Source organism: Branchiostoma belcheri, unplaced genomic scaffold (assembly GCF_001625305.1).
Source record: "Branchiostoma belcheri isolate BF01 breed outbred unplaced genomic scaffold, Haploidv18h27 scaffold24, whole genome shotgun sequence".
In the NCBI taxonomy this organism is placed as follows: Eukaryota; Metazoa; Chordata; class Leptocardii; order Amphioxiformes; family Branchiostomatidae; genus Branchiostoma; species Branchiostoma belcheri.
In genome coordinates, this window is record NW_017803843.1 from 771,948 (window position 1) to 799,871 (window position 27,924).

Here is a 27,924-nt window from a genome sequence, read left to right on the forward strand (position 1 = left end):
GACAGTACTTAGAGTGAATCTACATTCAGTGCCATGGACAGTGAAACATTATTTCCGTAACATCATAAAGTCTCTCCTGACCTGTTCCTCCTCAGGGATCCTGCCTGTGCTGTCAGGCAGGACGGCGTTCAGGTCCAGATACTGCAGCTCCCACTGCTGGGACGGGTGGTCAGGGTTCAGGTGGGCAGACAGAACACTCAGCACACGCCCGATCAGGTACAGGCTCTGTGGAGAAAATACAGACAGACCCTGCTGTGAAAGAGCTTGGCTGCTCAGTTCTACGCTCCAAGGTGTAAATACAGAAAGACTCTGCTGCAACAGTGCTTGTCTGTTTTTCTGTCAAACACAATGACAGTGAGTGATAAGCATCCTTACTTAAACATGTGTCTGATCAATATAAGCCTAGCCTTCTTCCCCCTGAAGATGTCTGTTTTTGACTAATACATGTAGCATAGTATCTGCTGAGAAACATATAGAACTATATAACTTAGTTATATATATACAAATATTTTCTATTACCAGTAAGTGAGAGTTCTTTACCTTTGCCCTGAGTGGTGTATATCCCCTGGCCAGACTGTGTGCAGCAGTGAGCTGTACTATGGCGGCCTGTGGGAGGGTGGCTGTCACTGCGCCCCACTCTTTCTCAACTCCATGGGGGTCTGGTGTGGACCGGATGTAGTCCTCTACCATCTGTAGAGTTAGAATAACAACATATTCATGATTTGATAATATCTTTATCAATATAAGCTTGTTGTGGAGTGATTTTTCTTCAGAGATCAACACTTTCATGCAACAGAAGTCACTGAAAATATTTGTACATCAAAGGCCACTGGTTTTCATTTGAAAGATGTTAGCTTTTTGCTTAAGCTTCATGCTTTTGAGTTTTTGTTCTTAAAAGATAGCTGAGGTACCACAGACATGTGCGAAATGGAACAAAATTACTGATTGATTCATGCCCACATCAAGAATTCTGCTGGTTCTGTGCTTCAAGTGCTGATAGGGACAGACTGCCAGGGCAGTCAAAGGTGTGTACCTGAACTAACATCTTCATCTGAAGTACATGTACACATACAGATACACAAACACAACACTGGGAGTTGTGCAGTTACAGGATGACTTAGTCCAAGTGATCAAAGGTGCTGTACATCCATTTACTCCTACTCATACCTTCTTCATATATACCATGTTCACCACCTGGTCAAAGGATGTCAGAGAACAATATTCAACCATTGTAAGTAAATGGACAATACTAGACAAGTGCCTTTCTCTACTAACAGCGTTACCATATCAGAATGATTTTTATCTTCCAATATCATGGACAACACCCTATTTGTCATTGATCCACAAGTATCATCATTTCATTATCTCTGTACTACAAAACTGCTATAATCTTAACCTTTTTTCTATCATAACTGTACTATCCTGTGAAAGGAAGGTTGCATTTTGTACATGAAGATTTTTGATTGACAATATTTTTCATAGTGAATATGGGAACTCCAAACTACAACCTACCCTCTGTAAGGACCCCTTCCTGGCCTCAATGATGGTCCTGTTCCTGTCCTCTCTGGCCACAGCTTCAAAAATCTCCCCCAGGAGCTCAGCATATTTCACCTTCAGCCCTGCAACCTCCCGCTGCAGGGGCAGGCTCATGTTCTGGGTCTGTGGGAGGAGAAAATCATACTTAGTTCTAACAGAGACAACAGAGAGAATCAGTTACTAAGAAATTTCATGATTGTGTATGTTCTGGAAATCTATGCAGTGTCCTCACCACACACATTTTAAAAACACTTGCCTGTGGACCTACCACTGACAGTAGATTGTTTCAAAAGTACTGAACTGAAATAGTTTGTTACCTTGAGTATGTAAGGGCATGAGAACCTGTAAGGGTGTGATAATCTGTACAGTAGATTTACCTCATATAAGGGTGTGAGAGTCTTTAGTTTTACCTCATGTAAGGGTGTGATAATCTGGGGTTTGTCTGGAATTTTACCTCATGTAAGGGTGAGAGTCTGTAGATTTACCTCATGTAAGGGAGTGAGAGTCTGCACATCCTGCAGCAGCTCTTCCATCACACTGACAGCGTGTCCCAGGATCCTGCGACCCTCCAGGAGACAGCTGTGCAGCTGCTCGGGGATGGTGGCAGCTCGGGCCAGCTCACGCAGGGCACCTGCAACCAAGTGAACAGACTGATACACAAGTACAAATTCTTTTCTTCTTAATAAGCTTTTAAAAGCAGTCCAATTTATGCAGCTTGTACATACCGTGCAAAACTGGCTTGCTGGTTTATCGGTTATGCAAACTAAACAAATATGATAAATATATTTTGAATATAATAAAACAGGCTGAAAGGTTTTCCTGCACGCACTCGTTTACATGTAGCAGTCTCACAAGGAAAATGTTGAATGCTCTATTCATAGAAAATTGCCATTATCATTCTTTGGACTATGTAATAACTGTACATGTCAGATTTTCAATTACAAAATCAATTTTTTCAGAAATGCAGGTACAATTCTTATAATTTTCTTTGTTTGAATCCTTAAGTTTGATGTTGACCAAACCTGCGTGCTGCTCCATGACCTCCGCAGCCCTGCGTGGATATCCTGCAGTCAGCAGTCGTTCTGCGCAGCCCTGGAACAGCCGCAGCACCTCCTTCATGTCAACAGGCTCGTCCTGCATGGCGTTGGTTTCCACGTCCAGGGCCTCCTCAAGCTTAACAGCAAGAAAATGCAGATATACCAGGTCATTGAAACCTCAATTTTTTCGTCATCTTTCAAACAAGAAATGAGAAAAACCATGCAGATTGATAAAACATAGATATGAAAATTCAAACAAGAGGGATCTAGAGTTAGGTTTCCTGACCTGTATGGCAGCCAACTTTGCCTCAAAACTGGCAACAAAGTAGCCAAAGAGGTCAGCCTTGGTGGACCGGTTCTCCAGCACTTCCTTGTACACTGTGATGGCATGCAGGAGGATGCTCTTTGCCTGGGTTAAGGATGAAGAAAAACATAAGAGTTAAGCTTATTGTCTACATGTCGCTGCTACTAAAAACATTGAATTATTTCTTCATTTTAGAAAATTCTGTTTAAACATTGGTATATACAACAGCTACAGAACTGTAAATTCAATAAAGTAGCACGGATAATATCTTTGAAAGTTTGAGTTTGTAGTTGAAAATTATACTATTAGTAAAACAATGGACAACAGATTCTGAACATAATGTTCTTGGTGTAATGGGTTTTCGGTGATCTCACAGTGAAAACCTCATGCTTAAAAACACAGCTATAATGGAAAAAAAATTACAGCATATTATGCAACATGCTGCATTGCTTTCTTCACCTTCTTGGCCTTAGTGTCTGAGTCCACCTCCCTCATGACGGCGTCTGCCATGTCCAGTACAGTCTGGAACCAGAACTCCTCGTCCCCGCCCAGGGCCTGAGCCTCCTGCAGCAGGGTGACCGCCTGCCCCAGGTTAGCCTCCAGGGTGGACAGTCTGGCCAGGTTCTGCAGAGTCCGCACCTCTGTACGCTGGTCACCGAACGTCTGCAGAAGGGGGGAAACAAGTTTTAGAGCATTATTATGTCAATTTGAAAGTTCTTTATTCATGACCACATGTTCACAAGAGCCACTGTTTTTCGATGACCATCTGTCATCTTCATCAGTGCTATAATGACTGGTCATGGTATGGAGAATGGTCTAAAGAAGTGGAAAACAAAATTGAAGGATTTTGGATTAATTATCATGCACGGTTCAAAAGCATTGTTAGAAACTTCAACACAGTATATATACTTACTATGATGGAACAATACATGTAGGATTTGAAAAATACGAACACCAACTTGAAGATGGAATATTGATTTAAATGATAAATGAATAAACTATTTGATAAAAAAAGGATGTATTATACTGATTTTATGAAATGGTAGGAAAATGTCTGTCACCTTTGCAGCTTTGTGTGCCTCTCCCAGCAGTGTCCTGGCCCCCTGGTAGTACCCCAGTCTCAGTAACACTTCTGCCTTGTCTGTCCACACCTTACGTAGGTTCACCCCACTCACTGTCCATGGTGGGGTGGTCTCCTGATATAGAACATCACAGAGGGAAAAATTAAGCATAAGTCTGGAAGCATTCTGAACAAATGTGGAAACATTAAGCTGGTTATTTTATCCAATTTCAGAAAATTCAGCATTATTCAAAATCAACATGAGATCTGTAATTTCAGACTTCAAGGAAGTACATGTATTGGAGCTCGCTCATGCAATCCTTGGCTTTGTGAATTCCCCCATGTTGCCTGCTGGTTCCCAGCCAGAGCCATTTCCTGTGTCTGACTTTTTTACCACCTGTTTATTCGGTAACTCTTCCTCCACTCTACATGTTGTCAACCTACTCTGTCTGGACAAGCAGACACGGTTCAACAATACTAAGCCAGAAATCAAGTACAGTATGTTGAAATCAATCAAAGACACCTACCTGGGAGTCCTCCTTGCTGGTGGTCGTCTTGGGCACAAACTTTCCCAGTGCCTCCTGGGACTGCTGCAGACGCAGCTCCTCGCGCCTGACCTGTAACACGTACATTGTCTTTCAATGCCGCTTATTCCCCTATAGCTCATATTTTCTATCCAATTTTAAAGTATTTTAATTTTATAACTGAATCATTGTGTATATATGATTATGCTGGCTGTAAAACATTTGCTTTTGATTTTCTGTAACATTGCTTCAGAATCATCAATTCAGCCTTTGGGCTGTGACAACTGTTATGATATAGTTCATGTCATAATAAACCATGAATTTACCTGCTCCTGGTGCTCGTGCCACTTGGCAATCTCCTCACGTGACACGGCCTGGTCCTCCTCTGCGATGGCCGGCCCCGCCTGCTGCTCGTGGAAGCCTGCTGCCGGTAACAGGTTGATCTCCAGACAGGTCTCCAGCAGTCTAGGAGATAAAGCAATAATTTGTCATTAGTGTTGTACAGTGTTAAAAATACTCATCTGTATTTTACAGACTCCGACATTTTCAATATTGCAGAGCAAAAATTAAGCAACCTGCAATTTTGCAGACTGAAAAATCAGGCTAGGGGTGTTCAATGGTGTTTAAGCTTTCGTGTTTACGACTGACTCTATAATATACAAGCAATCTAGCATGTATTTTTCAAATTGCATGTAAAATGATTTGGTGTACAAAAAAGCAAAGTTAAAGATCAAAGCCTACAGATTTCATATGAATTTTTTTTACATATTCTTAACTCGTTGTATTTCACTAGATCCATTCAACCTTCTCAACTATAATATCCTACTTGGGATATCCAAGAACCATCAATGAGAAGATGTCATTGTTGGTATGATATATCTGGACAGCTATGATCAACACTTCCAGTAAACAGCTCCACTCCTGTGCTGTTGCCAAAAAAACAACACTCAAGATTGGATATTGATATTCCTCATCCCCACCTGGTGTGCCACAGTGATGACATGGCCTTACTCCCCAGCACGTCGGCCCCAATCACCTCAGCCAGTGTGAGGATGGGCAGGGCCAGGTGGTTGTAGCCCAGGTCTCTCAGCTGGTCAGCTAGTGTCTGCATGTAGTGCAGGGTCAGCGTGGGCTTGGTGATGGTGGTCTTGTTCACACCTGCACCGGTGGTGTCGTTTCTGAAGGCCTCCCTCACCTGTGAAGAGGAAAACAAAAGGAGGAAGAAAAGAGATTACAGATTACCTTCAAAACATTATCTATAATCCCCTTCATATGAAGCTGTCAGACATGTCAAAATTGGAGTATTCCTTTCTTTATTTGTCATACTGTCGCTGAAAAATAAGATTGTTAAATGTAATATTACATACTAGTACTAGTATTTTTTTTCTCATGCTAATACATAGGTTTTGATAGCATCTGATGTACATAACACCATGGAGTAATGGCCTGAACATTTTTTTCTTTGTACAAGTTGCAGTGCGATCTTTTGAATCTTAGACATATTTGGCCTGCAATGCACAAAATAAAGGAAAGGACATCTTTTTTCAATTCAAACTTGTAAATGATTTTAGCAATATATATTGGTAGCTTTAGGTAAGAAAAGGGTCACAATAACTACAAAAGTTAAAGCCATGACATGATATCCGACCTCCTCTGGAATGTCATATGACGCCCAGTCCTCAAGCGTAGCCGGAATGGCCTCGATCGGTCCCTTCCTTTTGGGCTTGTCTGCTTTGGCAGGCGTCTCCTTCTTGTCTCCCTTGCCGCGTGACGCAGGGCGTTCTGCCTGTGCCGTGGCGGCTAACTTTGCCATCTCCTTGATCACATGGGGGACAGACTGCAAAGAGGCCTGAAAAAGAGCAAGACAAAGGACAAACTTGATACAGTATACATGACTTGTACACTCAGGTATCTGACTTGTATGTTTTATCCCAAAGAATTGAGACAAGCACTTTTGAAAGTCCATACTGTTTGGGCTTATGTCAAAAAGGTTTAAACGGTTGAAAACTAATAACAGAGTTCTCAAAATGAAACTACAACCAGCAAAAACATCTGTGTTGTGCTATGTGAACCAGTCAAAACTGCCCTGAGGAAGGTGACAGGTGTTGGCTGAATAAAACACCTAGCTGCAGCATAAAAAAGAGGTTGTTTAGTCAATGAAGGGACTAAGCAAACACAAACCTCCCATATCCTCATACAGTATCTGTAGGCCATCACGGCAAAGTCCTTGAAGTACGGTGACGTCTTCCCAGCAACCTTAGCCAGGATGACGTGTATGCGCAGGAGAGCCTCCAGCTGCCGTGTCTGCCACAGGTCGGTGAACTGCAGCGAGGGGTTGGCCACCTCCACGCCGATCTGAGACGGACGGCTGACGGGGATGTAGCGATCGGGGCCATCCTCTTCCTCCTCTTCTTTCTTCCTGGCAGGAGGTTTGGGTTGGGGTGGCGGTTTGGGTTTTGCCGTTGGAGGAGGCGACGGCTTTCCTTTGCCCTTTCCGCGACGCTTGGCAGAGCTTCTGCCGGCTGTGATTACAATACAACAGAAGTGTTATCATGGTGGAGCTATTACGTTACTGCTCTTTACTCTACAGATTGTGCTGTACAAACTACCATCTGGAACAGTTCCACTGAGTATGAGTAACAATGTGTTTACTATAGATACATGTAACTATCAGACTTTTGGTATGAAATGATTTGCATAACAGAAAGTACACCTAAATTATATTGATAAAAGTGCATTTATCATCAAGATACAATTTAATTTTCAAGATTTCAATGTACATGTATCCTGCTTTCTTGTAGTACTACAAGTTGTAAGCCTCAAGCCTGGGGTGCGAGTACCAGTTGTTAGTGCCCACTGCAGTTTAAACACCTCTGTACCTGTCAAGATTCTTCCAAAAGATTTCCATTGTCGACCTTGTATTTTTAAAGGCAAAGGGAGTACAAATTATGTTAATCTGTGCAATTTCAGCATGTCTAACAACATCTAATTTGAGCTGGAAGTAAGTTACTGTAGATTAAAGTGAGTAACACTGAGCCTATAGCCGGAGAACAAGGCATGCTCAGTAACATACTTTATAAAGGACAAGGTATAATAGAAATTCAAGAGGTTTACGTAGAAAAGCAACTCATGAATATCAATTTGAAAGTTACATTGTAGTACATGTGATGAATTCAAACATCATATTAAGTAGAATACTATCATTACCTGTCTCCTCTGGTTTGAACTGTGGTCCAAACTGCATGTTGAGCAGGATGTCGGCAGCCCAGTCCAGCATGTCCTGAGCATCTTGTTTGGAGAAACCGTTGGTGAAGAGCCACTCTGCAAACTCTATCAGGTAGTCTATCTTCTGCCACTCACTGGACGGTGTCTGGGAATGAAAATGTGTTGAAAAATGTGAGAGTTTTTCTTTAGTTTGTCTTTCACTTTCTTTGGATATTTGTTGACTACTTTTCAGATGAACGTCAAGGGAAAATACAAGCTTTGTTGCCCTATAGAAAGACAAATGGCTTCAATCTTTTAACTTTCTCCCTGCTGTCTAACCCCCTAATCAATAGATAATTGGTATCCAAATGGCTAATTCAGTGTGGTAAAGGTTGAAATACTACAATTATTACTGGTGAGATTGTATGATGCTGAAAACGTACCTGTAGTGCCACGATGGCTTGTTGATATGCTGCCAACTGTTCCATGGGCTCTTTGGAGTTCTTAGCCACTCTGTGCCACATGAGAGCCACATAGGCTTCACTCTCATCCTGTATACCACAAAAATCACAAATGTTATACTTCATAAAGGAAAATATTTGCTGGACATGTTGAAAGAAATGGAAGAAATTCAATGTAGAAATGTTATATTGCAAAAGATAGTTAAATCTTAAAAGTTTAATAATAAATACTTATTGCTGTGCCTTGAATGTATCAAACTCAAGTCAAATGCAATGAGGGGACTAACTTTAAACTTCTGTATGTCCATCTGCACGTTTTTGCCCAGCTTGGCTTTGGTCAGGACACGGTGTTGGAAGATGAGCCTGTTGAACAATGGTGAATAAAAAGGGTATGTCAATCTTTTTGATTGTACAAATATAATGCGATTGAAAGCAAACAAAAATGTAAAGATACAATTTTGTAGTACATATCCCAGAGGACTCTTATAGAAGTTACAAGAAATTAGGTAGTTGAAGTTTGAGTTTATCTATTTTGCCATGGTTGTGTAAATCTCAGGTAATGAAGGAAGCTTACAGTCGGTGTTTGGTTCTTGGCATAACTCGGACAGCTTCATCCATGACCTTTAACCCCTCCTCCCATTGGCCGCGGTCTGCGTATGACTGGAAAACGACGCCGTACATGGACGCCCTGAGGGTCAGGTCCTCCGAGGGGTCTCCGAAGGACGGTGTAGTGGACACGGGGGTCGGGGCTGGAGCAGTCTTACTTTCATCTGGTTCCTTCTCTTCCGCTTTCTCCTCCTTATCCTGGGAAAAAACAGCAAAATCACCAGGATTTTTGTCACAGCCTCAAAAAAAACATCAGTTGTAACTGAAAGGCATCATACAGTTTAAAAAGGTGAGCATTGCCTTTTTGAGGCTGTAGGGGCAGTGGGTTACTAGTTCACTGTGCTTAGGGTACAGTATCAGAAGGCAGAGCCCGTTACTCTCTTTGGCAGGCTTTTTACCTCCCCAACCAAAGTTAGGTACCCATTTTACACCTGGGCCGAGCGAGAAAAGTCGTGTAAACTGCCAAGGACACAATGCTCAGCCAGGAATTCCAGTGATCAAACCTGTGACCTCTTGATCTCATGTCTTCTAACGTAGCCTCTCAGCTATTCAACGCCATCTTCATGTACCCAGCTATAATAATGACAGTGTAAAATGTGTTGCTCCACCCACCGGTTTGGCCTTCTCCCTGTATGTGTCAGCCAGAGCCTTGAGGATGACCAGTAGAGGGTCTCTCAGCAGCTCCCGCTCCATGGGGGACGGGATGAGCTTCAGCGACGTGTTCCAGTAGTGACGGGCAGCGATGATAACCAGGCTGTAGTTACCAGCCTTGCCAGCATATCTACAGAAAGGACAAGTATGAAATAAAGACATTAAACAGATTAAACAAAGTATTCTCTATAAAATGTTGATTCTAGGCTTTTTCAGACTTGTCTATTACACATAAAAATCTAAAGCTGGTTACTAGACATTAATTTTGTATAAAAATGTATAAATCAATGGAGACAGCTAGCTTTTTAATTGGGTACATTTTACTGCACTTTTAGACCTATGTATGAAAGTATAACACTGTGACAGTCATATTAGTGCTTACAAAACTGTGACCTCTCCATGTAGCCTTGCAGAAATGACAACATTTGCATGGATTGATAAAAAAAGCTGACCTAGCTGCGTTGAGGAAGGCCTCCAATGCAGACCTGCGGATGGCATTGTTACCAGCCATGTTCTCCACCAGACTCATGCCCAGGATGTCACTGGAGTAACTCAGCATCTCTGCCTCCACCATAGTACCATGACTGCAGGAGCAACCAGAAACTTAAGGATAAGTAAAAACTTCAAAGAATGAGTGTCTTAAATTGCAGGCCTTGGTTAGTGAAAGCAACCTGCACAGCTTTGAGTGGAGGTTGCTTGTGAGGGGCATAAGCCACTCTCTACACCAGAAATCTGGTGTAAATTATGCGTTTTGTCCAGCTGTCTATTCAATTGTCCACTTTTCTTTGGATATCCTGACCAGGAAAAGCCTATTGAAAACCAGCCCTAACCTCTGCTTGGAGAGTGCGTGAATCTAGCTCCTGCTAAGGGATAAAGCATTATACAGCAATGATATATAAGAAGATACCTTATTCTTTTCTCAAGATAACTTTTTAATACAACTCCACTCACCTGCCCAGTTTCTTCTCCATCTTCCTCTTCCCATCAAACTCCAGTGCCTTCCCGGCACACTTCATGACCAGCTGGTGGTTGTGTGTGCTGTAGGCGTGCTCCGCCAGACGTGTCCACACCTGCAGCTCCACCAGACCTTCTGTCCACACACACTCGTCAACCATACTGGACAGCTGCAGACACAAGGATCAAAATAAAGAGTTACCATGTGCAAAATGTTTGAGGTATGAGGTCCTGTGTTGAAGGAGAGCAAAAGCTTAGTATGTTGCAACCACACTTACAAAAAAAGTGATCCAATCAAACTTATCAAAAAGTGAGCCGGCCAACCACACTTATCAAAAAGAGTAGGGGTCAAATCCTGGTGTGAGTGGATCACACTTTGCCGTCTATTCTTGGTCTTACACAGCTGGTTCCTACTGTACAAAGCTGGTGTGTTACACCAAAAGCGTTTTATGGGTTACGTGAAACAGAAAAAATTCTCACCTCGTCCAGTTTGATGACGTTGAACTCCATCTGACCGTTGCCGTTGAGTGAGGTCATCTCCAGGGCGACCAGGCATCGGGTCATAGGTCGCTGACCATCATTACCCTACAGTACACACACAGCTTCAATCAGCCTGGCTAGTGTATAAAGTAACTTTTCTTTCTGCCATCTACAACACATCGTCTGAGAAATTAGATTGATTTCTTGATATTTTTCCACACTTTCTTCGAATTATATCCAATCCATGATATGTATATCAGTTGGTTCAGTCTTTTTTCAATGAGTAAGCCATGATGATGTTTACTAATAACATCATCAAAATGTTAGTTATGACAATAAAAAGTCCTCAAGAAAAATGATGAATCTTGCCCCCAAAGGATCTTATGAAAATTACTTCACATTACTTGGACTGTATAGAGAATAAATTGCTTCAATTGACATACAATATGTATGGATGAAAGAAGAGAAAGTTCAGTGCAGAGGCCCCACCTCATCCTCCACCCCGAGGTTCTTAATCTGCTGTGACATCATCTGTTTGACGCGGACCCAGGTGATGATGAGCATGTGCCTGATGCTGATGGGAACCACGTCCTCCGCAATGCTCCCGCTGGTCACGTCAAGGGCAAAGTCACAAACCTGGAATTACAGTGGCAGGGCGAACAGAAGCAGGTTTAGCACCACGGAGAGATGCTATAACAACAACGACCATAGGTTCAGCACCAAGGAGAGATACTGTAACAACAGCCACATTTTCAGCATCAGGGCTCAAAATCCTTTTTCTATATACCTGAGAGCTATAGACAGGTAATCAAATAGTAGCTATTATCATAAAGATGCTACTGGAGAAATTTATTTTCAGCCCCAGGTTTGATACTCACCATGGCCCGATGTTGTACAATTGGGAAAGGCACTTTACATGACTTCCCCACCTGTACGGTGGAGTGATGCCCACCGAGCTGCTTAGGCTAATTTGTCTAACTGTATACCAAAAACATACTACGGATTTGGTGCGCCAATGTGTCAACATCAGCACATTTGCCACCGAGAACCGTTGAATAATAATAGATAATTAATAACATCCTGATACCTCCAGAGCCTTTTTGATATCCCCCATGCCATCCTGATCCACAGCTACAGGCTTGCTGGGAGTCTTGGCTGGCGTCTTGGCACTTTTCTGGGAGGCCTTCTTTGACGGGGAGCTGGCCTTGTCTGTGGTGAGTCTGGCGGTGGAGACGGGCTCCTTGGGAGGGGGAGGGGGGATCCAGGGCTGGATCAGGCCGTACGCCAGGGCGTTACACACCTGGGTCAGCAGAATGGCTTCCCTGTAACAGGAGAATAATCAAATTAGAAAAGGAGCCTCAAAAGTTTGGAAGCATTGAATACACTTGTAATACTCTTGAAAAGAGACATCACTGAAAGCCATTGAAAGTCTATAATACCTCTATATAGTTTATAGTATGAGACCTACACTGAAAAGTTTTGAATGATGATTTAGATTTGAAGAATTCAAATTCTTGAATTGCTGTGCAATGATTGAAGTATAATTTCAAATGTCATAAGTATAAAATCACCATTAATAATTTTCTTTATATTTGAAAAATATGAAATCGGGATGAAATGGATACTGCATTAATATGTTTTCACATCACTAATAAAAATCACTGTTCTAAGACTATTATAGTCCATGTCCTCATGACATGGAAGAAACACTTCTATCACACTTGAGTGCTCTCATGACTTACCCTGCATGTCCAACCTTCTTGAGAGCCTCCACCACGGCAGTGAAGGGTTCCACCAGCTCGCGGTGCCGGCTGTCCGTCAGCAGGTGGTTGTTGTAGTTCCACAGGTAGGCGGCGCTGCTGCACACCACCCAGGACTCCTGCAGCTCCACCCCCAGCTCCGCAGCACGCAGGAACCCGGACGTCACCGCACCGGACAGGGAACGGATCCAATCACTGGGGAATAGAAAAAAACAGTTCAAGCAGGTACATATATGAATATTGGCCAAATGAATACTTTTTAATTCAAATGTTGATACTCTATCATTCAGAGTTCTATTAGTTGATTATGATCAATCCAAATAATATTCAACACAATGGTGAGGGCCATTATTATTTGTATACAAAAATTCTGACATCTGTGCAGCTACAGCATTAAGTACCATAATGATTTATAGTTGTATCAGGCAGGAACATCAGTCTAGTAAATGTAACCTCATCAAAATGACAGTTACTTTGAAATTCATTTACCAAAAGCGAAACCACAAATATTTGCTGTCTTTTGCTTTCAATGTTTTAACTGTAAAAGGCTCAAGTATAGCAGCTTACCAGTAGTAGAGCCAGTCAGGGTCTTCCTCTGGCTTCTTGGGTACGTAACCCTTGGGGTGTTTACTCTTGTCCACAGGTGGGATGGGCTGGTTGTTCAGCTGGACTCCCTCAGAACGCAGCAGATGTACCATCGCCTGTTGGATGAAAAAAATGGTTAAGTCACTTCTCATCAATTGAAATGGCTTTTATGTTAAATGTAAATTGTTATGTGTAAAATTCAATGGTTGTACAGATTAAACTATTTTAGTCCCCTCCAATTTTGACAAAGTGCTTCTCCAAAACGTGGTCATCAGCATATGTCTCAGCCACTGATATGAAATTTGCTCATCCAAACAACTTACAGATCAACCTGGGCACCTGACTTATGAAGGTTTAAGTTGTTGTCTGTATACCTCAGAGTTGATGAAGTGGACCTCTGCCAGCATCCTGACCAGGTCCCTGTCATACAGCATCGTGGTGCTCTCCACAGAAACTGGTCCTTCCAGCGTATCTTTCTTTTCCTCTTTGTTGGGACTTTCATTGCTGCCACATAGGAAAATATCTTTATCAGTCGTCATATTGATTACATATTACCTGCTAATATATAATGGCTATTCCTAAAATTTCTCAAAACATTTTCCTTTACTCACTCAACAGTGGCTTTTCATAAGGACTCATGATTATACAAGAAAATCATGGCACTGGATAGGTTTTGAAAACAATTTCCTTGTGTCTAACCTTCATCGACAACTCATGATTACATATGATGTCCTAAAAGATCGCACCAAAAGTATGCAAAGTTCCCCTATGGACCAATTAGTGTTATTCTGGCTATATGTTGACTTGAAAGTAATTAAGTGTAAGACATAGCACATTTAAACATGTAGTTCCAGAAAAGTGGCCCAGCTTACATGGTGACCTCTCCTGGGAACGGCTTCCACCTGCCGTCATCGTAGAGCAGACAGAAGCGGCAGGCGACACGGCACACGTCCCACACCTCCTGCTTACGCGCCGTCTTAGCCAGGTCTGCCCACAGCTGAGCCCTATTACACAAGTACAAAGTTATTGTAATGTAGTAGTAGTAGTAGTAGTAGTAGTAGTAATAGACTGCTTTATTTCCACAAAAGAAATAAAAGCTTGTTGGCAGCCAAAGGGTTGAATTGTACAGTTTGGAAAGTGCTTGAATTATAAATACACATTTAATAATAATACATTATAGGCTGGTACATTTAAAATTCAATCGAATATTACTTTGTCTTCTTAGGATGTAAAATTTCAGAGGTAATTTAACATCATATCTAATGCAGCTATGGCACAACAAAGTGACAGATAAAACTATCTATATGAAAAACATGAAGCACACAATTGGTAAAATGTCTACCATCCATATAAAGATAAGTTGTAATGTTCAAAGTTTGCTTATTGTGTCTGAACACACCTCTCCCTGTCATTCTCATCCCCAAGTCTCTTCAGGTGGCCGGCAGCTTTCTTCACACTCTTCTCGAACTGCCTGGCCTTGGCAGCCAGCTGGGTGATGACAGTCTCCACCCCCTTCCCTCCTCCAGCAGCTACACAACAGTGGCAGGGTGAACAGACACAGGTTCAGCACCAAGGAGAGATGCTATAACAACCACCGGGTTTTCAGCACTAAGGAGAGATCCCCTAACAACCATAGAAAGTCAACAAAATGTACTGCACCTGTGCAAAATCAATACTTTATGGTTTTTGCTGGATGCTTGGTGAACATTGCATTGAAATTTTGCCCATTACATACAATATCTTTGTTGAGACAGCATTTAAAGCTATAGACAGGATGTCAACCTTAAAAATCTGAATACGACCTTAAACAAGACTTTCTGCCAAAGTGCTATGCACATTTTATACATTATGATTGGTTTCACCAAGGCGCAGTATGTTCTACCAATGTGCTACCAACCACCACGGTTTCAGCACTAAGGAGAGGTGCAGCTACAATAAATACATAGCAGCATATCCAACATTTAATTCAGCAACAGGTAACTGCCCTTAACACCAACATGCATCAAAAAGGTTAGCATTAGCATAACCGCATTTAGTAACACTGGAGCCTTACAACAGAGCCTTGCCACCTCCTTCAGTTAACATGTTTGACATATGTGCTTGCCAAGCATAATGAACCCAACACCATGTTGTTAGGACAAGAACCTTGTTAGAACAAGAACCATTATTTTTCCAGGTAATTCAACATTGAACTGAAACTAAAGTGTAGTGGATTCTCACTTTGACCTAGCTTTGCTGATCCAGCACCAGTGACTCTGCCTAAAGATACAACAGACAACACACTTCATAGCTAACACCTTTTAAATCATTGTACCACTTTTCACCTTAATGTAGTTTAAATATCATCTAGTCAGTTGCTAATGTTATGATATTACTACGAAATCACCAAACCATAAAGTTATAAGTATGAAAGCAGCTGAAATCTTTCATACTTTTAAGAGACATTAGCATATCCAGGCTGCATTCAGCAGCTTGACATCAGACAAAAGCAAAATATCAAGGTTACCAAAAAATACATGTAATCATCACTAAATTGTTATGCATACATATATTCCATGTTAACATAATGAAGATATTCATTTTCACAGAGTAAAATATATTGCCTTATAACCATTGTTAATCCATCCAAAAAGCTCAGGGAATAATTAGGAAATATTTGACATATACAGTACCATAATTTGATACAATCGAAAATGATCCTTGAGAGGGAAAACAAATTGATGGTCATCCCCTCCTGAGCTTTGCAAATGGAATAGCCCAAACATAATTTTTTCACACAATATACATGTACTGCAAACATATTCTGTATAAAGCATTTAAATCAAAACAGCCACGAGCTGTGACCCAACCCTTTCCTTACCTTTAGTCTCTGACTCACTGTCCAGTACCAGCAGGAAGGCGTCAGGAGCCAGGGCCTGACCTGCACGCACCAGCAGGGACCTCTTCATGCGCACTGTGCCAGACTCACTGCTCTTACGGGCCTACAAAAACAGGAGACAGAGTGTCGGTTAAAAACAGGAGGAACATATCTCCAACTTACAGTACTGTAACTAGTTTGACAGATTTTTGTACAAACATTACATGTACCTTCATTGCTCTCATGGCAATTTTTGGCTGCTATGCTCACCTAGCTTCTGATGGCCTTCGCCAGTCCATGACCATGTCTTAGTTGCTATGATTATATACTGAGTGCCAAAATAAGTTATAATACTTATAGCCTGTACCTGTTCAATGATCATGGCAGCCTGGTCCTCCTGTCTCTCGGGTGTTTTGTACAGCTGTATCCTGAGCTGGAGCCGGTGTAACATGGTCTCCAGCCTCTCCCTGTACTGTCCACTGTCATCCAGCAGGATGGCCTGGGGGAATACACCGAAGGATTGCAACATGACAACAGCAAGGAAAGAAAGAAAGCAATCTTGAACCAGTTTAGCTCACTATAAACCTAATCTTTCACTGGTTGTGACAGAGATGACAGACACCATGTATTTACAGTGTTTCATTGTACAATGAGCAGTGGATCATGGCTTAACGTCCCATCCTTAGGACTGCAACCCTTTCCAGTAGCGTAAATGTTGGGTGAGCAACAATTGAGATTTGAACTCCCAACCTCTTGGTCCAGAGGGAGGGTCTCCAACCACTGGACTTGTTTTATTTTAGAGGGGGGAGGAGAGATCTAAAATGTACAAGATGGGATTTACATACTGTCTCTGTAGCACTAGATAAATGATAGTACCCCAAAACCGTAGGGCATGACACCTACCTTCCTGAGATGGTCCATGGCCACCTCTATCTGTTCCTGGTCCTCCTCACACTTGGCCAGCTCAGTGTGCACCTGGCATCGCAGCAGGATCAGCAGGCTGGGGAGGGGGGCAGTTAGGTCAGGCGTCATGGTGGTAGAAAGTAGCAGTGAAAAAAACATTTATTTTCAATTTGTAATCATCCATGTTTTAGATTAGAAGTCCTGTCAAAAGTATGTATGTTACCACTACTTGTATTTTGTACACCTGTACATGAATGTACAAAGATGGCTAATCTGTCAATACACACGTCCTCTGCCTCACCTCTCAATGTCCTCTAAAGCCTCGGCCACCATGGCCAGTGGTCTCCTGACATGCTGGCGCAGGTTGGGCTGCAGCAGGGGGAGGCACATGTTCCACTGCGTCACGCAGCCCGCCTGGATCACGTTAGGGTCACCATAACGGACCGCGTTCTGCAGGGCCTGCATCAGTCGCTTGATGGCCAATACTCGGACCTGAAACGGTCATGAAATGATCAGTTTTCCTTATACTATTAACTTCAGCCCTCATAATGTTGGAACCTATGGCTGCCACATTAAAAAAAACTGATCTACTAATGCAGCATCAATGATCCCTGAAGCATGCACACTTCATGTCCCAATAACACCCTTTCTGTAATGTCACAGTGGCAGTCTTAGAGTACTAACAAGAATTATGGCAGGGGATACTAACTTATCTCAAACACATCAGAATAAAGCTAAGAACAAAGTCCCTCAAAAGACTTGACATGGCAGCTCTGACCTCCACAGCAGACTTGGTGTAGGACTCCATCTTGTTCTTCAGGTTTTTCACCATCAGGTCACAGTTCATGAACTCTGCCTGTAGCATGGTGGCCTCATCCTAAGGTTAGAGAAATTGGTGGCATTTTTTCAGACGGGGCAACTACCATGGAGAGTATGAATAATGTACATCATACACCAAAAGCAATTCCTGGTTTTGCACAATGGGATAGAGAAACAAACCGGTGACATCCAGTCTTGGAATTTCAAACATGCAAATAATTAATATACCCTTTTTTTTGTTTTTACCTTGACTGGACATGCCATGATGCCATCCACACACTGTGTTGCCAAGTCTGGGAAGTTGTGGTCCAGACACAGTCGTCCCAGCTCCAACAGCAAGGATGGCCTGAACATGAGATCACATTAGAACAACAGTTACTAATAATCAGATGTTATTGTTGATTCACATCTTTCAATTTGTGAAAAAGTTGAATGAAATTGCCCATGGACTAATAGAATCAGAAGAATTCTTATCAGACTTTATCAAATAGAATAACTGTTTGCTGAAATAAGTGCTCTATATTAGTAAGACCAATTGCCTATTTTGAACTCCTAGATTCATTCAATATGATCAGCTGTTGAGAGATTGGTTAGATATTCACTTACTAAGTTGTGTTAAAGATGAAAATGTGGCAAGCTACAATGTACATCTATTGAGAACGTTTTATCTACATTGTACTTATATGTGAGGCTAACAATAAACTACCACTGCCCACAGTGCCTTCAGAGATGCTTTATCTGTAAAGTAAGGAGTTTGTTAGTCATAATACTAGTACATAGCAACTGCCAAAGCTTCAAGCTGCAGAAATACAGCAATCATACACTAAATTATCTTCAGCAAGTATACAACAGAAGCAGCATCTTGAAATAAATCACAACTATAGATAGTGACAGTTTTAAACTGTTTTATATGTAACTGTAGCATAAACTTTAAGTTGGAATCTTATTTTAATAAGATTTATCATACAATATCCAATTTTATGTTTACTGAACTATTTTAGATATAGCCTTGATCTCTACATGTATCTACATAATGTGGCAAAGAACTGTGTTAGTTATGAATCTACAATTATGTTAATATATACCACATTATCTTGGGACAGAACAACCAACATGTCATTAACCAGTTAACTAGAACCTAAAGTTAAAACCACTAATACCAGTATACAGGATAGGGGTCTGTATTTAAAGTGCCACATTGATTGCCTTACGTTGTCTGTAATATAACAGTTCTATGCTTTGCCATGCAACATCAGCAGCTACTGGAGCTACACTATCAGTATGTGGGATTAGCACTACAGGGGATCATGTTAATATTCCCAGCACCGTTGCTCCCCTGACATTGAGAACTCACTTCTCCGCAACAACAAAAGTTTCTGCTCTATGTGGGAGGCTTGGAGAATCACTTCTACTGACAACAGAACGATCGCTGCTCCTGTCAGAAGTGTTGGAATGTGACATTCTGCGGACAGACGGTCTCCTAGCCAGGCGCTGTCCGTTAGAGGCATCCAGGGAACCTCTGTTGCAGGTTAGAAAGTTGTTGGGAGATGTTGCAAAAAGGGGAGGAAAACCTCTGTGTGAAATGTTTGTGTGTTAACCTACAACACTTACAAATAAATCAAAGAACCATTCCTTGCGTAATTTTTAACTACATGCCAATATGTACCATATTTTACGGGTAAATACAAAACATTAGGATTGGTCGGCACTGTACTGTTATGAAGAGTAAAGAACTAAAACATTATATTAAGTATTAAGCCTTAAATATCTAGACTAGACTATCTAAGGGACAAGACATGACAAACACGAAACACAGGACAGAATACACAAAAACAACACTGTAGCACATTCTATGATGCTATTCGCTAGCTAAGAACAACAATAGACAAACAGATAACGACATCCTTACGTCCCGTCACCATCAAATAGTTCAGTTGATGAGAAATCATCGGATTCAGATCCTGGAGAGCTTGTATGGGAAAACAGCAGAGAAACATGTAATAGGAGAAACAAGACAGAATACATGGCAAGTGGATTATTTGACACTGATTTCTGGAATGGTACAATAAAAAAAAGGACAGTTGACAGTGGACACACACAAGACAAAAACAACATACATCACATGAAGACAGACAGAGAATTTTCAGAATTCCATCATTACAACACCTTGCATTGACTTTGAAGGCCAACACATATAAAAAGTTTGAAGTATAAAATTAAGTACATTATTATACACAGGGTATAGAATTTTCTTCTTACACAACCAGTAAGGTTCTCACCTGCTTACGTTTCGATGTCTATCAGACACCTTCCTCAGAGCTTCTGACTGGAGTTCTGCAACTCGCCGCTATTTAACGCCAATGTAGGTGGCGCTTTTGCGGCGAGAATGCAATCCCAAACGCGGCTGAGCTTGTATCCCCCCTCGTCCCGGGACGGTAGACTGGGAGGGTGCCAGGGTCATAGATAGAGAGGACAATAGAAGAATCCGTTGGATTAAAGAAGCAGTCTGGATAAGGAAGTCAACCCCAGTGATGAACCGGGACGAGGGGGGATACAAGCTCAGCCGCGTTTGGGATTGCATTCTCGCCGCAAAAGCGCCACCTACATTGGCGTTAAATAGCGGCGAGTTGCAGAACTCCAGTCAGAAGCTCTGAGGAAGGTGTCTGATAGACATCGAAACGTAAGCAGGTGAGAACCTTACTGGTTGTGTAAGAAGAAAATTCTATACCCTAAGTATCTTCCAACCTGATGAAATTATTTACGGGGATTATTATACACAATATAATATACATACAACTCAAGGTAAAAACTGCATTTGCCCTGGTAACATTTTGGACCTTAATTTCAAAACTGCATGCTATATACATTTTGTAATGTCAAAATTGCAACATGCATCATCATGTCGTTCAATAGACCCATTCGACTTTCACGGATCGCATAAACTGCTTACGTCACAGGGGGGACATTTTGAATAGAAACTACGTCACAGGGGGGACATTTCGAAAGTTCCTTTCACGGATCGCATAAACTGCATACGTCACAGAACAAAATAACCTTAAATTGTTGTACGGAATGCTACCATACAAAGTTGGTGGCTGTTTTCCTGTCATTTCCGCATATATTACCGAGAAAATAGACACTTACCTACCATTTAGTAAAAAAACGATCTGCCAGGGGGGACACCGCGAGCGCAAGACGCGTTCGACTTCAGCGTTCTAGAACGATGTTCTTTCGAAATGTCCCCCCTGTGACGTAAGCAGTTTATGCGATCCGTGAAAGTCGAATGGGTCTATTCATAGCAGGCATTTACTAGAAAATGTCAATATCCTATATATAGTAATTCTATGTACACATGTGTACTGCAAACTGAATGTGGGAGGCAATCTCTTTTATTTTCACATGGAAACTATTAATACTAGAGGTTGGTATAGCAGTTCACATCATGCAGTTTGCTAACTTGAAAACAAATCCTTGCAAACTATAAAATGAAACAGTGTACTAGCATTGACATATGATACATGATTAACATTACACACCTTTCTTCAATAGATGGAGGGTTTGCTGAGATCTCCTTCTCTCTCTCCTTGTCACTGAGAGTCTGACTCTTCCTGCCGCCGCTGTAGGAGGATGCGTGGGACTGCATGTCATCCTCCTGCTGCAGGATCTGTCGCAGGATCTTAAACAGCTCCCTGTGCAGGTTAGGGTGCGGCTCTCCTGACTCCAGACCACTGACAAACATGGGGTTTAGTGTTAACCACAGTCACAAAATTAACAATAGAAAATAGAAACTTTAAGGTACGTTCTGCAAGCAAATGTTTACCTCGCTTCACTTACATGTAGGATCCAACAAATATGTTTCCCTTCTCTCAAGGTAAAAAGGAGGCTTCCCATATGACGTAATACTACATGTAGTACACATGCATGTACGAATTGCACACCTGCAATTATAAAGCTTGGGCTGGTACCCTATCTACTGCCATTGCATGCACTCAAAAGTTCATTGTGTTGTAGAGATACATTAACCTTCAGTCTGTTGTTCATATAATGATGCTGCAATTGGTTTATTTAGTACATGTACTAAAGAAGCTGCCTTGCCCTTCTCCAATATGTGTAATACATGCAGTTTCATCTGGAGTTACAGAGTCTGACAAACAGGGACACGTCCTTGGTAAATATATAGACCACCACCCCACACTCGAATATCATGACCATTGCTGTGCAGGAGACACTTACGTTTTGAGCTTGCAGATCTTGTAGTACACAGCCAGGTCTCCTGATGCCGTCACTTTCAGCAGGTCCCGAAGAGCTTTTCCTGGCTCACCAAGCTTGTGCTTAATCTGGGGGGAAATTAGTAAAAGCATTACAAATTAAAAGAAAAAAACCCTCATCTTTTATCTTTTTTAAATGTTATTATAATAAATTACTTTACGTTGTATTGTCATAAATGACAAGTTTGAATGAATAAATGAAAATGACTATAAATGCATACAGATTTAAAGCTGACAATTTTTTATTCAGGCTAGACACATCTTTTTCTACTCCAATCCTGTCCAAGTATGTGGCTCAGACTTAATCTCTTCTCAAACATGAGATGTACAATGTATATTCAAGCTGCCCTAGAACCGTATCATGTATGAACATGTAGACACAATATCCGGTAACATAACATAAGGTCCACTACATATTGCAGCGATTCAAGGAGAAAACTATAATCACGATGGCGCAAAGCAAGGCACTGCGTGTACGTTTCTACTCGTGGTTTCCAATCATCTACTTCTTGTGTACGCAGAAGCTTTACGGTGCCCTGACAGCTGTCACTCCACCCACATACAGGTTGGTAAGTGGGGAAGGAAGCAAGTCGTCTGTCACTGTCCAGACAAAAACTGGGCAGGTTCCTCCTGCAGCTGGATTGGCTATGGAGGGGTGTACCGCTTCTCTGTATGCCTCGACGCCATACCAACCGACTTTGTCAGAGCCACGCGATCCGTCTTCATGCGGCATCTTCGTTCTCCTACCATCTTGGAGCGATCTTTCCCCAACAGTCCAGAGCTACAGTCCCTTCAAATCCAAAAATCCAACATCACCACACTACAGCCGGGGGCTTTCCGAGGTCTCCCATTGATGAAAAAGCTCCACCTTAATGACAACCGCATCTCCAGTCTTGGTATGTTGACAAAAATGTGTTTTTTTGGGCTCTTCATACATTGTATTTAACCCAAATTATGGAGAAATGTGCACATGGGCATTTTTCCACGACTTAGAATTATTTTCTTTTTTATTAAGATTATTTTTACCAAAAAAATACCTTGTTAGATTCTCCAAGGTTGTATTTTTGATGTTTTTTGTTGTCATTTTGATAAAACAACACTTCCACAAAATCCCTGCAAACTTAATTTAAATTGATTGACAGTAGTCTGTTTTGTCTATCCTCAGAACCTGATACCTTCCTTGGGCTTGAGAAGGTAACAACGTTGTCCCTTAAAAGGACTGCAATTTCAGTTATATCCCAGCATGCATTCCGTGGCCTAGATCTCCTTGCCTGGTTGATGTTGGACATGAACCGTCTGCATTCGGTACCTGTCGACACACTCCTGCCGCTTACAGCACTGACACTTGCAAACCTTCAAAGAAACCGCATCACCACCATCGACAGCCAAGTCCTGCGTCTGAGTTACAACCAGACCTTACGGCTTATGTTAGCAGACAACCAGCTGAAATGTGACAAGAATCTCACCTGGTTCATCTGTAATCTACCAGACTTGGACCACATTTCTCATCCTGACTTACTGAAGTGTGCGTCACCTGCCAACCTGAGTGGAATGTCGCTAGCCACCGTGAGGAAGGATATCATCAGTCAGACTAACATGGACAGGTCACCACAGGGGATCAGGCTGGGCAGATGTGATGGAACATTCACCACAACAGGTCCACCTGCCATCCACACCAGTCTGCACAACCACACCATTCCCACAGAGATGCCATACACAGTACTAGTACCGTACAAGGCTCGAAGTTTACCAGAGGGAATGACATTGTCATTCTTCTCGGTGGACCAGTCATCAATGAGGAAGATGGCAGTCGCTATGTCAATGTCATCGTTGTGCCAGTCATCACTGCTGTTGTTGTACCCCTTGTCCTTGTGCTGGCAACGGGGGTCGTCGTCTACATGTACAACAGCTGTCATGGCACTGGTCTGACCCGTCAAAATGCACCTGCTGAAACAGATGGAAACTCTGCCCAACTGGGAGCATTGGTCAGAGACTCTGTCAGAGGCAAACGACCAACTCCTGCTGAAGGCCAGACATCAGAGGGTAATGATGACATTGAGCCGTACGCTGTACGATACGTGGATGTGTCTGGGAAAGGGAAAAACGGCGCAACAACTTCCTTTGCTAACAACCAGCCAATAGAAGACAACGATGACATGAAACCATACGCTGTAGCATACGTGGATGTGTCAGGGAAAGGGAAAAATGGCAAGCTTGCGCCGTACGCAACAACTTCCTTTGCCAACAACCAGCCAATAGAAGACAACGATGACATGAAACCATACGCTGTAGCATACATGGATGTGTCAGGGAAAGGGAAAAATGGCAAGCTCGCGCCGTACGCAACAACTTCTTTCACTCACAATCAAACAGAGGAAAATGATGACATCCAGCCATATGCTGTCGCATACGTTGATGTGTCAGGGAACGACCCCATATCCAATGACCCTCATCAATGAAGACCCAGGACCACAGTTTAAGCCACATTCTGTGGCCCATGATGAAGAACCAGGACCACAGCTTCAGCCATATTCAGTGACCTATGAAGAAGACCCAAGGCTACAGCTTCAGCCATATTCAATAACATACGAAGAAGACCCAAGGCCACAGCTTCAGCCATATTCAATAACAAACGAAGAAGACCCAAGGCCACAGCTTCAGCCATATTCAATAACAAACGAAGAAGACCCAAGGCCACAGCTTCAACCATAATGCTAAAAATGTGGGACCTTATGGAATGGACAAGGGAAAAGAGGTCCCAAGTGTCAGTGGGATGCTATACAGGAGTGGCTCACAGCACACTGGTGCAGAGAAGCACAGCAAATCGCACACGATGTAGAGACAGCTCAAACAGAGCTTGTATCAAAGACATGCCATTTGAAACTGGAATGATTAATTTTGCTGAAGTCTTAAATATTCAAATTTTAATACAAATGCCATTTGAACAAACATGTACAGGTGAGGTTATGATTTTACCAAGAAGTTGTTTTGAGATTTATCAATTTCATTGCATTTTTTTCTTATATGCAATATGCATTTCTTGGTTCACAATACAAAAAGTATGGTTTAGGGGTATTATGACACACTGTGCCACAAGTTGTTGTAGTTGGACAGTCTTGGCTGTGTGTCTTGCACTTAGAAGAGTTTATGCAGTTGATGAGTACAGACTGTATTGAAAAGTAATACTTCTTGCTTTGTATAAGATCATTTAATTAGATGCCCGTAGCCTGACCTCATGTGACTAAGAGATCAACTTTTGTTGTATGGACATCACTAGTAGCATTAGTGGTGGAGCTCCCTTGAGCCTATTTGAACAATTTCTCATGGTCACAATCACAGGTGGTATTTTGAGCCCTGTATTGGATATCACTTGAAAATTGTTCGTGACATACCTGCAGCCTGAAGACATCCTTGAAAAGGGAGGGGACGTTCTGGCGTGTAAAGGTTGCTGCCAGGTTGCTGATGGTCTCTGCATCTTTGGGCTTGTTGGAATCCATCAGGCACTCGATCAGGGCTCTGTGGACAGCAAAATACAAAACAAGCCCCTTCATGTCAGGCATTTTACTCATCATTACCAAAATATTAAAACTTGTGACTTTCAAACAGAATGGCAATTCCTTGAAATAATGTTTGTGAATGGAAGTATGATGAAATGAAACTCATTAGCATAACGTTGCAATGCTCTGTGCTTACATCATGAGTTGAGCTCTCCATTCGTAGTCCTTGTCGTCTATCTCGTCCAGGGCCCTGACCACCTGGTGCAGGGACTTGGCCAGGTGCTGCCGGTGGTTGGGCTTGAGGAAGGGACGACACATCTGCCAGTACAGCACAGAGGCATTGTACACCAGGAAGTGGTACCTGAAGTCAAGAAGGGAGAAATTTCAGGTTTAGAATCAGATGCAGGTACAAGATCTGCCCTTTTAACTCACTTATCAAATGTCCATCAGCATCAAACTATGACAAAGTTTGTGGCTTTCTATCTTACAGTTTGTAATGTACGGTGTCAACCTATTGGGAACGTACAACCATTATCAATACAAGTAGTACCCTGTAATCCTTATTCCAAACGTGATTGGCCATTCATACATTTACTGTCAAGCAAAATGAAAGTTTCTGTATTTCATACCTTGGTGTCTCCTTTGCAAAACTGATGGCTTTCAGCAGGTACACCACAGCCTTCTCAAGTTGTTCCTGAAACCATCGCATCAGAGTCAGAATCATACCATGTTCAGTATCACATAGAATCTGGTAAAGCGTTAAAAAAAGCAACGTGACTATCTACATGTATGATGGACCATGTAATAAGAACTCAGCCTTTAGAGGAATCCAGTCATAAATGCCCTGAGAAAGATGACAGCGGTCATCGAAACGTTGGCTCTTGTTAAACAAGTGGTCATGAATAAAGAACTTTGTTATTCTATCCATCTATGGAATCCTACAGTAGCCTGGGTCACTAGCCAGTGATATTAGGGAGCTAGCATAAACTATATATATCAAGGATGGCACCCAGGCAAATCCTACAAGTAGAGTCACACAGAAACCAGCTGCATGACTTACAGGGTTGTCAGCACTGGTGGGGGCTAACATCTGAGCCTGGCAGAGGTAGGCCCGGCACAGGAACTGATTGGGAGGGGGGGTCCGCAGGAAGTACAGCCGCAAACACTCGTTTGTGATGTCCAGGTGGCCATACTGTAATAAAAATGGAATAAAAACATGTACTTATTTCTTGTGTTTGACTTCCCAACTATTACTGGCATCTTTCTTTTGATTGACTGCAATAAGTGACAAATAATAATGACACAACAAGTAATACATGTATATAGCAACAAGTATAAGCATGTTAGCTAAACCTTTTTGAAACCTGGATTTTTCGTGGGTTTCTTTGGACGTTTGGTCAATGATGTATCAGGATTTTGCAACTTGCAGATGACATTTTTGGAATCCCATTCTTAAATATGTGATAAAGACCTTAAACGAGACATTCTGCCAAAGAACTATGCACGAATGCACAATACATTATGGGGTTTCGTGCAGGCACAGTACATTCTGTTGATGAGCTGTAATACATAACATTACCTGAAATCCCAGTTCAGCACAGATGACATACAGGTCCAGTCCGAAGGCAGCTGCGGAGTCAACAGCTGGCACCTGGTCACCTGCACCCTTCAGGACTTCAAACGCCTGATCCAAGTACACCTGGCCATCTTTGGCTACAGGAAACACAGGGACATGGAAAACTCGCTGATACTTTTCTTTTCATCAGAACTGTTATTCTTTGTTAACTTATATCTGGCCATAAATTGCACAAAACTGTAATCCTTGATTACACTGATATATCGTTATATTCATGATAAAGGTTGATTCAACCATGGAGGTTGAATATTATCTATTTTTATAAGAACGAGATCTGTGGAGCATCTGTGGATCATTCTTGTTGAAAAGCTGATGTTGCAAAAACTTTGACGAAAGCTATTCCCCAAGTTTGCTTAAATTATTCCATTGTATGACGGTGACCAAATTTATAATTTTGACAGTTCTTCAACTCAGCTCACCTCCATACTTCTGGGCCGCTGACAGCAAAGTGCGAATGTTGGTGTCCATTCTTGCTGAACCCCACGGTTTATACGCCTATCATGTATCACCTAACACTCGCTGATCGCACGCGAAAAGTAGCGTTAGACCAATAAATTGAAACAAACTTGGCGGGCTACTTCACCACAAAGTTCTAAATGGCCGCCATTTTGAAGTGACGTTTTACACCTTGAAATCATGTCATATGTACAAAATAATTCCCTGTTTCAAACACACATAATTTCGTCAGTGTATGAATTTTTTACGTTTTGAGAAAAGTTGTTATCAGATATGATTGCTCTTTGTATATCTAGTGAAAATTTCTATGATGGTATAACAAATCC

General features: G+C 42.0%; 1 protein-coding gene across 1 annotated transcript; it reads right to left on the minus strand.

The window, feature by feature from the left end:
• Positions 1 to 48: 48 nt before the first annotated feature.
• Positions 49 to 27,759, minus strand: LOC109470919 (cilia- and flagella-associated protein 46-like). The gene is made up of 43 exons (XM_019770016.1): positions 27,562 to 27,759; positions 27,086 to 27,219; positions 26,567 to 26,698; positions 26,136 to 26,200; positions 25,703 to 25,867; positions 25,402 to 25,525; positions 21,975 to 22,078; positions 21,278 to 21,469; positions 17,988 to 18,087; positions 17,701 to 17,799; positions 17,224 to 17,414; positions 16,923 to 17,019; positions 16,387 to 16,518; positions 16,023 to 16,143; positions 15,383 to 15,421; positions 14,562 to 14,691; positions 14,035 to 14,166; positions 13,537 to 13,666; positions 13,145 to 13,278; positions 12,560 to 12,772; positions 11,905 to 12,139; positions 11,307 to 11,453; positions 10,818 to 10,922; positions 10,335 to 10,507; positions 9,836 to 9,967; positions 9,345 to 9,513; positions 8,701 to 8,930; positions 8,414 to 8,489; positions 8,109 to 8,216; positions 7,669 to 7,831; positions 6,643 to 6,983; positions 6,110 to 6,310; positions 5,442 to 5,656; positions 4,788 to 4,926; positions 4,465 to 4,554; positions 3,939 to 4,073; positions 3,337 to 3,540; positions 2,860 to 2,982; positions 2,559 to 2,709; positions 2,022 to 2,167; positions 1,513 to 1,659; positions 541 to 690; positions 49 to 225 (listed from the first exon to the last, which is right to left on the minus strand). The coding sequence occupies exons 1-43, from the start codon at positions 27,608 to 27,610 to the stop codon at positions 49 to 51; spliced, it is 6,240 nt and encodes a 2,079-aa protein (XP_019625575.1). The 5' UTR covers positions 27,611 to 27,759.
• Positions 27,760 to 27,924: the final 165 nt, after the last annotated feature.